Source organism: Paramormyrops kingsleyae, chromosome 5 (genome assembly GCF_048594095.1).
Source record: "Paramormyrops kingsleyae isolate MSU_618 chromosome 5, PKINGS_0.4, whole genome shotgun sequence".
In the NCBI taxonomy this organism is placed as follows: domain Eukaryota; kingdom Metazoa; phylum Chordata; class Actinopteri; order Osteoglossiformes; family Mormyridae; genus Paramormyrops; species Paramormyrops kingsleyae.
In genome coordinates, this window is record NC_132801.1 from 30,266,924 (window position 1) to 30,280,983 (window position 14,060).

The 14,060-nt window shown below is 42.3% G+C and overlaps 2 protein-coding genes across 4 annotated transcripts; one reads left to right on the forward strand and one right to left on the reverse strand.

The window, feature by feature from the left end:
• Positions 1 to 130: 130 nt before the first annotated feature.
• Positions 131 to 7,680, reverse strand: LOC111845489 (eukaryotic translation initiation factor 3 subunit B). Its single transcript, XM_023814942.2, has 19 exons — positions 7,471 to 7,680; positions 6,713 to 6,905; positions 6,346 to 6,465; positions 6,163 to 6,220; positions 5,944 to 6,072; positions 5,666 to 5,823; positions 5,422 to 5,553; positions 5,069 to 5,135; positions 4,887 to 4,933; positions 4,171 to 4,381; positions 3,349 to 3,421; positions 3,136 to 3,258; positions 2,969 to 3,047; positions 2,662 to 2,800; positions 2,434 to 2,559; positions 2,251 to 2,328; positions 1,184 to 1,292; positions 842 to 951; positions 131 to 610 (listed from the first exon to the last, which is right to left on the reverse strand). The coding sequence occupies exons 1-18, from the start codon at positions 7,568 to 7,570 to the stop codon at positions 848 to 850; spliced, it is 2,046 nt and encodes a 681-aa protein (XP_023670710.1). The 5' UTR covers positions 7,571 to 7,680; the 3' UTR covers positions 131 to 610; positions 842 to 847.
• A 228-nt stretch (positions 7,681 to 7,908) lies between these two features.
• Positions 7,909 to 12,808, forward strand: brat1 (BRCA1-associated ATM activator 1). 3 transcript variants are annotated; one of them, XM_023814903.2, is made up of 14 exons: positions 7,935 to 8,021; positions 8,276 to 8,406; positions 8,892 to 9,046; positions 9,138 to 9,285; positions 9,586 to 10,006; positions 10,106 to 10,225; positions 10,331 to 10,422; positions 10,522 to 10,637; positions 10,829 to 11,009; positions 11,096 to 11,169; positions 11,269 to 11,353; positions 11,465 to 11,563; positions 11,716 to 11,855; positions 12,014 to 12,808. In XM_023814903.2, the coding sequence occupies exons 1-14, from the start codon at positions 8,008 to 8,010 to the stop codon at positions 12,713 to 12,715; spliced, it is 2,478 nt and encodes an 825-aa protein (XP_023670671.2). In that variant the 5' UTR covers positions 7,935 to 8,007; the 3' UTR covers positions 12,716 to 12,808. The 3 variants fall into 3 exon arrangements, with proteins under 3 accessions (XP_023670670.2, XP_023670671.2, XP_023670669.2); XM_023814902.2 differs by having other exon boundaries at positions 7,909 to 7,985; positions 11,269 to 11,563; XM_023814901.2 differs by having other exon boundaries at positions 11,269 to 11,563.
• The last annotated feature ends 1,252 nt before the right edge of the window (positions 12,809 to 14,060 follow it).

Below are 14,060 nucleotides of genomic sequence, written 5' to 3' on the forward strand. Positions count from 1 at the left end.
TACAGGTTAGTATAATAAACTTATTTTCATTGTTAGACATGGTAGATTACTACAAAGTTAAACAATTTGTTTTAACCTATATTTAATTAGCTTGTCTTTTAAAAAACTTACCAAAGAAATCTAACAAACACCATTTTTATCTTTTAATTTGTAGCACATTTAATATAAGGTCATCATTTCCAGGTGGGGGAGCATTCAGTCCATTTTAGAGCTGGACACACTAAAATTTGTGTGAACACTTCTGGTGACCTGCAGGAGGCGCTGTTCATTTCAAATTCACTGATAACACAGACTGTGGTAAAACATGACATAATGCTCCTTTTTGTTCAAGAATCTTTAAAACTGCTGTAAATGCAGTTAAAACAAAATGGAAGTATAAATCTGAAAAGTAGAAAAACTAAATGTACGAATGATCTAACGTGTAGCTGTTTCCTAAGATCCAAGTGGTGCAAAATGACCAACACCCAAAATTCGCCATCAATGGTTATTGACATTAACATTAAAAGGCACTATATGCTGTATCATATCAGGATAAAGGCGGAGCATGGAATTTGTAGACACCACAAAAATCTGCGTGCTTTGCTGCAAAAGATCTTCTCAGGGTAATTGGCTGTCAAAAAAAAAAAAAAAACAGCAGCAGTCAACATCTTAACATTATTACAGATACATATTTCTTATGAAAACTGCACAGCCAAGGGGGCGGCAAGCATAGTCATATACATTCACATTATATTTATCATTCTGACGTAACTGGGTAGGCTTCATTTACGTTACGACCCGGGGAACTGGAAAACATTTCGCTGGCCTCCGCGAAAACCACGGAATAGCTTAACTCCATTACCCAAAATCACGCCAGATCTCCAAGTGGAATAATTTCTTCATTGATGAAAAATTCAATGGTCTCTTCCTCCCAGTCATCAACATTACTATCCAGTTCATCTGTGTCCACACCTAAGAAACAGTGCGAAGTAAAACTGGTGAAACAGCAAATTTACTCGTAATTATATAAAAACACAAGTGTAAATGAAGGTGTAATTAATTCTAAAGGTTTAGCGAAACCTACCAAATGAAGTGAACGTCTAGTTTTAAACCCACATAGCTCCTCTGCAGACTGTTCTGAGGCTTGCCTCATTACATCACTAGTACAAAAACCCTTTTCTGGAGATGGTGCAACAACACATACCTCCCCTGATCTCCAGACGAAGAGGTCTCTGCTCTTGGTACAGCTGCATTGCAGCAGCACGGTACTTGCGATAGTCTTCCATCATGGTCTGTCTTTTATCGATTAGTTCCTGTTTAATAAAACCATGGGTTAGGGTTAGTTAGGGAAAGTTTAGGCAATTTCACACCACCGGAACCTTTTCTGGAACGAGAACCTTTTTCCTGAACCAGGGACTTTTGTAGTGTTCACACCGCGAGAACTTTGTATTATAGATTGTAGCGCCTCTGAGGCAGTTCCCAGAGACCTTTTTTAGTTCCTACTCCAAACTAGGTACTTTTTGTTCAAACATGAACTACTGGGGAGTCTCTTACAGTGATGGCTCGCCGATTGGTTGACCACAAATACCAGCACTAACTTAGAAGTTACACAGACGTGCAGAAAAAGATGTATAATTAGCGGAGCAAAAGAATCAAGCAAATGGAATTATTTCTGCACCCCAATTAGATTTAATGCATCAATTAATACATTTTCTGCTTGTCTCTCCATATTTCTGCATCAGAAAATTCAATCGTTATATACCTTTGTCTAGTATTGTTGGTGCCGGCAGTGAAACTTGCCAGCGCTTACTAGTGGATAACATTACAGTTTTTTTTATTCTGTGCAGAACTAAAGATCGATCTGCTGACTAGATTGGAAAAGAATCATGAACATGTCTCAGATAAATAAAATATAAATATAATAGGCTGTTTCCCATTTTGATTAAGAAAGACCCCCCCCCCCCCAAATAATTAACAAGTAACTAACAAAACAACTTATTTATCCTCCCATTGTTTTGGCCTGGTGGTGTAGTTTCATATGAAATTATGTGTGAAGTTTATCCTGCAAACTTTTTGCGTCTCCCATACTTATTTAGCATAAAGGTTCCAGTTCCTGTTGTGTGGTGAGACTCACAAAAGTGGCCAGGAGCTACAAAAGTTCCTGGTCAAGACAGCCCGGGACCAGGTTCAGGAACTTTGGTGTGAAAGCGCCCAGTTATGTAGCTGATTGACAGCTTGGGGGGAGAGACAACACTGAAGCATGAAAATTACCTTTGATGCCTTGGACTGACTCAGACGATCCTTCTGCTCAAAAATCTTTGCGTATCTCTTCAGATCCTTCTTGATAAGCTTTTATGAGAAAGAGCATTAGTAAAACCATTCAAGGACAAGGAAAAAAACAATCCAAGACACAGTTGACCAAGTAATTCTCTAAAACTTCCACCTATAATTCACCTTGATCTGCTCCTGGCTGAGAAGAGTTGCAGGACGTGGTCTCCACAGCAGCTGGCAAAACCGATCCTTGTTGTTCTTCTGAAGGAGGCGCCCTTGGAACGTCCAAAGCCAAAATGCGTTGTCCACCTATTAAAAAAAAAACACCCACAATCCTTTCAGACTTCATTCACGTGATGGGATCTTAATACCATACAAATCTGGGAGGGAGAGAGAGGAGAGATAACTTACCTTGTGGCTCCACCAAGAAACCGAGGTGACCACGTATCTACCGGTTGGGTCCCACTCCACATCTGAAGCCATATAGTGTTCTGCGATGTTCATCATCGTGCAGTCTGACGTGTCAACGAATGCCAGAGCACCATTCATACTGTCCGAAAAAAGGTAACAAACTGAGGAGCCCCAAAACACTGAAGCGAGACTATTGGCAGGAATATTACTTTCCATTATGGAAGCCTTAAATATCTGAAAGCATAAATTCTAAAGGAGGATGTGTGTTTATTGCACACTATTTTTTGGGCATACGAGAGCTACTGACCTCCTGAGTCCAGCCAGCACCAGGAACTGACCCTGTGGGCTCCAGAAAATGCTGTTTGCTTGCTGTTTGTCAAACATTTCTGTCAAAAAAAAGGGTGTTTAATTCCTACACAAGATGCAGAAGACTAACCAGGCCATAATTTTAGGGTTACAAAGCACGATGCATACTTATCAGCTCAATCTTCCCATTGCTCTTCACATGGTAGAATGACACGCTGATCCTAGGAGACTCTCCATGCAGCACAGCAAACTTACTGCCATTCGGCTCCCAGGCAAAAGCGATGATGCTCTCTGTAAGATTACATTTTCACTAAGACGTCGAAAGGCCCCGACAGATGACAATGACCAGCAACAATAAAGAGACACTTCATGAGGACTAACCTTTCATCTCCACCACGTCTACTGGAACCTGCTTCTCTCTCATCCTGAAGATTTCAAAGTTGGTCACAACACCCTTGAAATAAAAGAAACAGCATCACCCTTTCAGGCCAGAAGTACAATAAGTTTAAAGTTTAAACAATAATGTTTAAAATGTGAAATTGAAAGTAAAAAGTTACTGAAAAAGTGTTCTGTTATACAAAATGAATATATATCAAATAAATCTTTCAATATGAAACTTCTTACTACACACTGTTTACTATGTGCTATGTGTGTCATCTTTTATAAAAAATAGATAGGAATTACTAAACAGTACTGTACTAAATGTTTTCATATTGTACTTTAATAATCCATAATAAAGTTTCAAATAGAGCACTATTTGCAAAGTATCTAAACTCCTTAGTACAGTAATTAAGGGCATCTTACACTACGGCAGGGCAGAGTAGCCTAAACTTTCTAAGTGACTATGGTAATATATGATCAATGTCCAAACCATTTAATGTCCTGTATTACAGAACGAAATGCGGACAGTAATTGTGGGGAAACCTGTATGTAAATGCACTACCTGCCACTTGCCAAGTGCCCATTATGCATATTTCTGATTACTGTTTAATATCCTGTGTCCTGTCCATTTATACCTTGTATGCCTCATGTTCAGAGTTTGGGGTAAGGCTACAATGCATTTCACTGCACATTGCACTGTGTACAAGTGTAAGAGACAGCTAAAAGTTTGACATTTAAAACTTTACAGAACCCAAGTTACATCCCCTATTACAGCCTTAAGCGATGACTGTGCTAATGACTGAAGGAGAAGCACAGCCGTACCTGAGCACCCCTAGGTGTCCTGTCCACCTTCACACACAGGTAATCTCCATTCTTCTGCCAGTGAAGCTTGCAATCCACTACATTGAAGAGGTTCCGCACACGGATCTCGTGCCTGGACGGAATCTGCATCAGGGTCACTCTTGCCGGGATATCTTTATCCTCTGGGACCCAGAATGCAATGATGTTGTCGCCGGGAGACCAGGAGAAATCCCTGTAAATGGCACACAGCTTCTCAGCAGACGCCTTCACAAAAGCAGAGCAGAGAGCTTCCAAGCAGTAGCAACCTTCTAATCAGAGTCTGTCCTTAACCACACTGCCACCTGCAGGCCTGGCACCAGACAGCTTTACAAAAACGTGTATCGGATGCCATTATGATTACATTGCCAACTTTCAGTTTTAAAGAAACTCCACAAGAAAAAGAATAATTAGCGCTACATCTTAACAGGCTTAACAGTTGGAAGAGGATCAGGATAGACAAAAATCACAGCCATAATGCTTGTTGAAGGCTTTTCCTTCCTGTTATTTAACAGAAGAACCCAGAGTAACAGAGATACAGAACCCTAGTAGGGTTACACAGAACCACCAATGTGCCCTGAGCACAAATGCCACATAAGCATGCCTATAGCAGTTTCTCTAGCTTTTAACATCTAACGCCTACGAAGAACATCATCACTTCAACGCACATAATATGAAAATCAAATAAAAATTTTACTCACTTAATCCCACTAATCTTCAAACTCTTCTTGTCCAATAGTCCCATTGACTAGAAAAGTGGCAAAAGAAATGTAAATGTTAAATGCTGTGTTATGGGGTGGTGAACTGATAATCTCCATCATTCAGGGAGGAACACAAGCATCAGTGGATCTTAGAGTATTTGTTTATGTAACGGAGGTCTTACAGGAGTCTCATATATGCTCAGCGTGTCCTGAGTCATCCGAGCGAAGAACTTCCCATCGTGACTCCACCTGGAAAACCAGCGATGTGGTGTTTAGGATGTGCAGTTTCAGGGAGGGGGTTAGGGGTGATGTGACACTAATCCAGCTGGCAGTATTATTTCTGTGACAGTGGTATGACTCTAGCAATGCAAACCCATCAAAAGATGAAAGATTTCAGTCTACATCAGATCCTCTAAGTGAACATGCACTATAAACAAGGTCTACTACAGGGATGATGTCTTTCAGAAGAACCAAACTATAACATAGTTTTAAACGATTTGACTCAAGCATCCTAATGCTCTAGAAAATTCCTTACTTGAAGATTGGCCAGTGGGCAGAACTTTCACAATGGAAGCCTCTCTTCTTCTGTCCAGTAAGGACATCCCAGATTATGATAGCCTGAGGGTCATCTTTCATGTCTACGAGAGGGCTGAACGTAACCATGTACCTACAAAATGAACAATATACTGTCACTGCAATTCAATTACTAACAAATCGTCTACGCAAATTGCATTTCCTTGGCATTAAATATTCTACATGTGCTGCATTTCCCAGAATACCTTTCGCATGGAGAGAAGTCAATAAGCTGCACCCCTTGGTGACTGAATCTCTGGATCTGCTTGAACTTCTCTCCACCCCAAAGTGCAATGCCCCTCTGATGAAATGTGGCCAGGTAGGTGCCTTTAGGGGACCACCTAACGTATGTCTCCGTCCAGCGCTGCGGGTGACATCACAAAGTGCAGAGAGAGCGACGGTGTCAAACAACTGCACTCAGCATAGAACATCACAGACAAAGATGGCTAGATCTGTTTTAATTCATACTGCCAACGTAACTCACAGGCCTCTCCTCAGTCAAGATCGGTTCTTTAACATCATTTGAAAATATTCCCGTTCTCTCCCCAGCTTCAAAAATGACACTGTACTGATCCCGGCAGTCAGGATCCTCCAACCAGTGTCGCAGGTTTCCCTGAAAACGAGAGAAATGGCTCCAGTGAAGAACTTAAATCCACTCAGACGAAGCTGGCGAGCGGGTTACTCCCTCGAGGTAAATACTCACAAAATCTTTGAACGGCTGTTTTTCTGGAGTTTCCCATTCGTCACAGATCGTCATATACCTACAAGTGTTTTTGTTCACATGTTAACAGCAGTTCCCACCAATTACTTGACCTTTCGGAATGTAGGCAGGTAGACATAGAGAGAAAGAAAACGGTAAAACACAGAAGTGCCAGTGATGACATACTTATCGAAATCAGTGAAGAGATTCACTCGAAAGGTGTGCTGCTTGTCCAGCTTGTAGCCATCTGCATTTTTCACCGCTTCAGCTGCCTGTGCAGGAGAAGTGTACTCCAGAAAAATGTACCTGCCAGAGAAACAAAACAAGCCTTCATCATTGTCATGAAGATCTGCAGAACATTCACAAACTGCTGCATCTACATGCTTTACATCAGTGTTTCTCAAACCAGTCCTCCGGGACCTGCAAACGGTCCACATTTTTGCTCTCCCAGTTCCCTGGGAGTTGGGAGAGAACAAATACATGGACCATCTGGGGGTCCCCAAAGACCGGTTTGAGAAACACTGCCCTAAGTTATGAAATAAGCCATACTAACCCCTTGGTCTTGCCCTCAGCTTCAGGGTAGAACTCATTCGTGATCTTCCCAAATTTTGAGAAAATCTTGTGGATGACAGTCTTTAGCTTTTCCAGACGTTCAGGTCCAACCTGGGGCACATTGTCCACCACGATCACCGAATCGATTCCATCGGCCTCCTGCGGTCTCTCCTTCAGGACATCACCCAGAAGCTCTAGGGTGGAGAAAGAGCAAGAAGTGTGGGGTCACAGGAGTGAAATGGTGCCACATTTAATAGGCACCATGTGCAATTACAATTACTGGGACGGGTACATCTTTAGAGAAAAAATAAGTGTCTGTAAGCTTCAATGACGTCGCTTTTCTATAGACAAACCAACAATCACACCCAATTTTGTCATCGAAGCTGGCATCACTTGTCCTGAATTGACAAAAATCATCACGGCGATTTTTTTTCTCCTTAAAATTATTTCCGATATTACATTCAATGATAATCATGCCTGTAGTGCCCATTTTAACTTAGCAACGTAGTTTATGACATTTTTCACTGCCGTGCATATCTGGCTTACTATCAGATGACTAGGCCAGACACAACCCTGTTGTAAGCGAGTAAAAATGCCGCATTTAGGAATATATTCCTGACCAAGTTTATGGTATATATAGTTGATGAATAAATTCTAATCAATGGCACGGAAGAAAGAAAAGCAGGTACAGACAGTATCCGGTGCAATTCTGCTACCAGCATTTATAGCACAAGGCCGCATGGCCGACCTTTCCAATACCTTCTTCATCGATATCATCCACAAAATCCTCCGGATCACTAAATGAAGGTTCTTCACCCTCGAACCCGGATTCGGCCGCCATGTCCTCCGTGTCCTGCATTTAACTAGCTGTCTAAATGTCCTGTACAATACATAAATATGATTAGTGTGTCTAGAATGAAGACTTCACTCGGCCAACCATGTGCGGAACACCCGGCGCCAAGGAGCAAGATGGGGGGACGGACCATACCTTAAAGAATTTGGAGGGGTGACATGTAAATGTGCATGAGTTTAAGCATAAATTGCCCACACGAACTCATGTTAAAGAGATAAAAAAAAAAGTTTTAAAAGACTCTTTTATAAAATCAATGAACTGAATATAAACACACCATCACGGCATTTAGTATATATTATCTTATAGTAGGAAGATCCCCCTGTGGTTATTTTGGTATAATCCCAAAATGGACGCTCACTATAGTTTTTGACTCCGTATTGCAGAAAGGGAGTTTCTCGCAGTTCGTGGCATGTTCATGCAGGTATATATGAGATCGCGGAAATATGCAACAGAGAGAGTATGATATTTGCTACATGTTATTGCTGCATTGTCTATCAAAAATATCAAGTGTAATAAAAGTGAATGCTGAATTGATTGATGCGTGGCTGAAGTAGTTTTAGATAAATTAGGAATTAATAAATCTGGTATAAACCACTATCTGTATTTTTGTTACGCGGTAATTCATCCACTGTTTTGAATCCTTCACATAATTTCTGAAAAGTGATATGTGATTGTTCTGATCAAGTTTATTTTCATTTCTGTCCTGCATAGAGCGATGGACAGTGACTGCACTGAACTACTGCCGCAGGTTTGCGCGGTCCTGGCAGACCCTAATCAAGCGATTGCTGATGATACGTGCCTAGAGAAACTGCTGGATTGGCTGGCAGATCTAACCGGCCAGGGTGAGATGCTTCACTAAAAGCCGATATTCGTTCAAATATGAAGCAGCCATTTATATACGTTAAGTGCAAATAAATGGTGATCACGTGTTTTACACTTTTGCCCAAATCTGCATGCACAGTCCATGATGTTACCCCCCTTCATGTTTCTGTTCGCTGACGAATTAAGTGCCAAGCTCATGGTTACAAATCCCCCCTAAGTTGCAACTCGTTTAAGTGTTTAGTTTACTACTCTATTAGTACAGTTCATGGTGAAAGACGAGAGTTTCTTAAAAGAATTATAGTGATTGTTCCATAGAACCTGACAATTGTAGTAACACAATGCTTTTGAGTAACAGGACCTGAGAGATCTAACATAGAGGATTAAACATGCAATTATTTGATGCATATTTAATTGACATAACATTTTGCCACTATCGTTAATAGTGGTAATTGTGTAGTGTATGCCTGCAGTTCTTGTCTGATTTGGGCGTATCTGAATATTGCAGTTCCTGGAATATCGTTACTGGAGCTGAACCCATGCCTGTCTGCTTTCCTATCTGACATGTGCAGATCAGGCTCTGCAGAGCCAAGTGTCTTTGCCTTCAGCCTTAAGCTTGCCGGGCTGTTGGCGTCCAGTGAGCAAGGCTTCATCCACCTCAAGGTACTACCTAACCCAAACACTGCTTTTATTGGCTGGTTGATTTTTTTCACATAAAATTTTACTAATTGTTTTTCTTCTTTTTTAATCCAAGCAACAGGGAATTTTGACATGTGCGTTTGAATATCAGGAATGGGCTGGATTGAGTCTCTGGCAGGATGCAACAGTCCGCAGTGGATGGATTCATGGACTTTGGAATATGCTGCAGCATTGGAAAGCTATGCACTTCCTGTTTGAGAACGGTAGATATGGGAAAATGGGTGCACAGTTATGGCAATAGGGCATTAAGATACTAGTTTTCATGCAAGCAAGATAAATGTGAGTTTTTTTTGTTTTTGTTTATTGGCTGGGAACATGCAATGATTGTAAATGTTTACTACACACTTACTCCTGTGTACTGCAGTTGGTGTTTAATTTGTCTGCGCTAGAGCAGTGTGTACTGTGCAATTGGGGCAAAAGTCCCAGCATGTGACTGCACTCTGTTGTTGTAACAATTAAGTTTTTGGTCTCTGATCCCTAAAATAGTCTCTGTGTTTCCACAGGATTTATCAAAGTTATCCTGCATTTGCAGTTAGACAGAAGCCTTTTTGTGGCGTCGGCAGCAAACCGGCTGTTGGCTGGCATTTTGAGCTTCCCCGGGCTATCGGACAGATTGCCACTCATAGGAGAGGGTGCCACAATAGACCAGAGGGGCGAACGCAAGGTTTGCGAGGACTGTGATTCGCCAGTATATACAGATGGCATCATGGAGATAGTCCAGCACGTGGAGGCCTCGCTGACGTCTGGCAACCCTATGCATATTCAGCGGTCCTTGAACTTGATTGCTTCAAGTCTTGCCCAGTGTCCACCACACGTCAGGGACACATTTTGGCAGGGGACAGTGGGGACACTAGAGGCATTGAAGGGCAATGATGGAAACTCTTTGATACAGCCTTTTCTGGAAACGCTACATGCGGCTTCCAGGTGTGGTTTATCGTCATTAACCAGATGACTGTCGTCACATGTGGAAATTAATTGATAGGGTGGAATTCATGTGATTTAGTATTCCCAATTTTCTTTCAGGACACCTTTACTTAGCAGTGGAAATCCCAGTATTACAACATTAATGGAAGACATGCTATGCACTCTAAACCCAAAGGTGGCGATTCCATTTGCTAAAGGGGTAATTCATATGGAAAGCTGGTAACTACTGTAATCTACAGTCAGTTTAATTTGCATATTATTTCTGTATTTCTCCTACATACTGCAGTAGTAAATATGCTATGTTGAACGCCTGTTGCCTCGTAGCCCACAAAGTTTGAAGAAGAAGGCCATGGTCGTCATTCTCCAACCCCTTGGGCGAGTCGGAATGCTGGCCGACCCGAAGCAAGAACCTTCAGGTAATATTTTTAAAAGCCAAGAGAAACATTTCAGAAGAGCCTGACTGTTTTGAGGGTGCTTCCATATGGACCAGTTCACCGGTCTTCTCCAAAAAATAGGTCTCCTCAAAGATTGTGACTTTCCACACGTAGCCTGGGAGGAGGATCTTACCCAGACGTCCTCTTACGTCTCAGTCCTCTGCTTGTCATTGACCAGCGCCGCTGAGCTTCTCCTAGTATGTAGACCTAGCAGTTTTTTTTTCTTTCAATCATTTATTGCATGATTTGATCTGAAAAAATGTGTAGACGTGTACAAGACATCAGTTTTTTTGCCACAATAATTTCCTGTACATACAATCTTCATAACAACAATTGATGCTAATTTAAAAATGAGCAGGGTAATAACGCCATGTCTTCCTCCCCCCAGGAGTCCTCATGTGAGGAGCTTTGCGTGTCCTCTGTCGTCCTCTCGGTGATTGCCGTGCTAAAAGTGTGTCAGGGAAGTTCATTTTCATCTTCCGCTGGCAGAGCTGTCAGGAAACTCATTGGCTGCACTCGAGTTCAGAAGTGTGCTCTGGACACCTTGTCAAGCCTTAACAAATGCTCAGGTAGGCCAGTGTTATTCCGCAAACAACCATAACATCGCAGAGTTAAAAATCTGAGTTTTGACTTGGTTGTTATGTCTCTTTGCCAGGAGTAAATCGGTATGTTGGTGAGCTCTTCAGTGTTCTTCTGTCATATTTAGAAAATCCTGATTCCGATCCAACTGTAAGTTATTTTGCTCTCTGTTAACAGAAAATGGTTTACAATATTTAATGCTGTTGTATTCTTTGTGTTATATAATTGAGTTTGCCATTATACTTTCAGGTATTCAAGAAGGCACTTCAGGCAGCTTTGAACTGGCTCTGTACATGTTCTCAGTCATCTGCAGCTGGCTTGTTTCTTAATCAAGGTGGCAAAACTTTCATAGACAGCTGTGAAGATCATCTTGTGCTGGATTGCAGAAGTGTTGTTAGTGAGAGCCTTACAGTAACTATATTCATTCATGTTCCATCCTGCTCAGATCTGTTCCCTTTGTTGAAGAAACGATTCTGTGACGTACGGTGGGAGATGAGGGATTCGTCCCTTGAGTTCTTCACTCAGTTGACGCTACAATTTAAAGGTGGGCTTAGTGATATCTCATTATGAGTATAACGTGTACTCATCCATCCATCCATCCACTTGTCCTGGTTGGGGTTGTGGGACCTACGCTCATGCATTTCTCAATCCTCAATGGGCAACCTGCGTTTCAGATATGCTTGTTTATTTCAATAGATGATGCCAGTTATCGTGGGAGCCTTTCGAACAGTGGGCTCATTGACTCCCTGATGGCTTTGCTGACTGATCCAGAGAGCTACGTCCGAGCGAGTGCCATCTCCGCTCTGGGGCAGACTGCCCATATCATAGGCCAAGAGGTAGTTCCCAGCCTACAGATGACCGTTTTTCATCTGTTCTGCAGACTGCGAGTGAAATAATATAGAAATACTGTTCACTGGTTGTAGAAAACAAATGTTCTAAATTCCATTCTCAAATTGTACTTCTGTTGTAACTAGAGTGAAATATTTAATTTCAGGAGGACCTCTCTGCACGTTTTCTGGATATTTTAGCTCAGGATACAGAAGGATTTGCAAGGAGAGCGGTGATAAAGATCTTCTCCATTTGGCTTAAGCATCCTAACCAAGATCTGTGTAAGAGTTTGGAGAAACATCTAAGCAAAGTGCTGCGGCTTGGTAGTAATGACTTAGACTGGGAAGTCAAAATCCATACTTTGGAACTGGCTCAAATCCTGATCGACCAAACTCTGGAAGATTCTGGCCGGTCCTCATGTCCTTATGTGTCTGTCATTCCTGCTCCCCATGTTAAGCGGGCAGAAATGACAGCAGCTTTTCACAACCTGCACCATCACAAGCTCTTCGACGTGCTTTTCTCTGGCTTGTTGGATTGTGACAGGCCGGTGGCCAGAAAGGCATGCACTATCCTGCTCTACCTGAAGGGGGTGCTCACGGGAAACACGGACACCTCAGACAACACGGTGGCCTTTGATCTGCAGGGATGTAGGTGGGGGCAAGAAATGGTGAAGCGATGCTTTAGCGCTGCATCTGATTCTGCCATGCATGTTAACATTGTGGAGCTACTTTCAACTTTGGATCTGGAGGAGATGAAACAGGCTTTGGATCAAAGAAGTGATCACTTGGAGAACAGTCCTCGTTCCCTATTGCAGGATATATTGGCATCTTCTCACACACCAGAGGACAATATTGTGGACTGTTACTGATTTACATAGCTCTCTTACTTCTCTTTTGTAAATTATATTTCATTATTGTCGGTTTAATTGAATAAAACTGAAGCGTCTTGTTAATGAATAGAAGTGGCAGTGTTGCGCCAAGTATTTTGCTCCCAATTTTGTAACTTTTGCTTAGATAATTTTCCATAACCATTTGTCCTTTACAAAGCCTGGCATTTTCCCCAAGATGCCCCAGATGCAAGGCTGGAGAGCCCCCACGGGCCTGATGCCTGTCCACCTCGGGGGGGCACACGCTGTGGGCAGATTACACATGTGTCTTTTGGCTACTCAGCGGCCCACATGACGCAGGAAAAACATGCAAACTCTACACAAACCCCCAATGCAGATGAGTGGCAACAGTGCTACACAATGATATGTGATGCTACTCCATTATTTTTTTAATTTGATGGTATTTCATCCACCCACTGAACCATCTTGCCACCCTGTCTTTGGAACCAAGCCTACATATTCAGTGAATTGTAATCCCTTACACCTACAAGTATCCATATCAAAGTATATTACTTTTCTTATAACCAGATTTTGCAGTAAAGTTTCAATATAGGTGTGTTTAAGAAGTATTGCAAGTTACTGTTACTAAATTTTTTCATCATTGAATGAAACGAAAAGCTGAACCCCCTGATGAGTAGTGGTTAAGAATCAGCACCAGAGGGCGCTCTGTATCATGCTGTAAATTTTAGCCCTGCCTCACCTCTCCAGGAAAGAAAACACATCAAAAAAAAAAAAACAGTTCTCCTTCTCATCTTACTTCCCAACCCCAAAGCAAACCCCTTATTGTGTTTCTACCCAAACTGGCGTTGCTGTGTTTTTCTTTACTGGATCAACAGGATAAGAGTGCAAAAGTGGTTCTTGGAAGACTGGGACTGTGGAGGACTCTGTTCCTGGGTTTCAGGAGGTGAAAGTGAGATTTTCTGGACTGGATTGCATCCGTTGTGCCTCCACATATCCACCCCCCCCCCCCCCCCCCCCACACACACACACACACACTTGCTCACAAAAATCTGTTTTAGGGGAATCTACTTTTGAAGCAGTCCTTTTTCTGGGCCACTCCAGTCTATTAACTCAGCGGATGCCTTTTGCAGTGTGAAGGGGAAAAGGCAACACAGAGGGGGCTTCAGCTGTTTGGGGGCCTCTGGGAGTGCCCTCCCCCACAGTCCGGGGGCCTTTCACTGGGCTGCCTGAAAAAGCGTGGGCCTCAGTTGCTAATGTCTGTTGGCGATTATTAAATATCAACGCTCAACCACGAGTCTGGGTAAATGCAGCCTGGAGAGAGTTCAGGGGTAACAGGAGTCATGAGATTGTGCTCTTTCTGCTAACA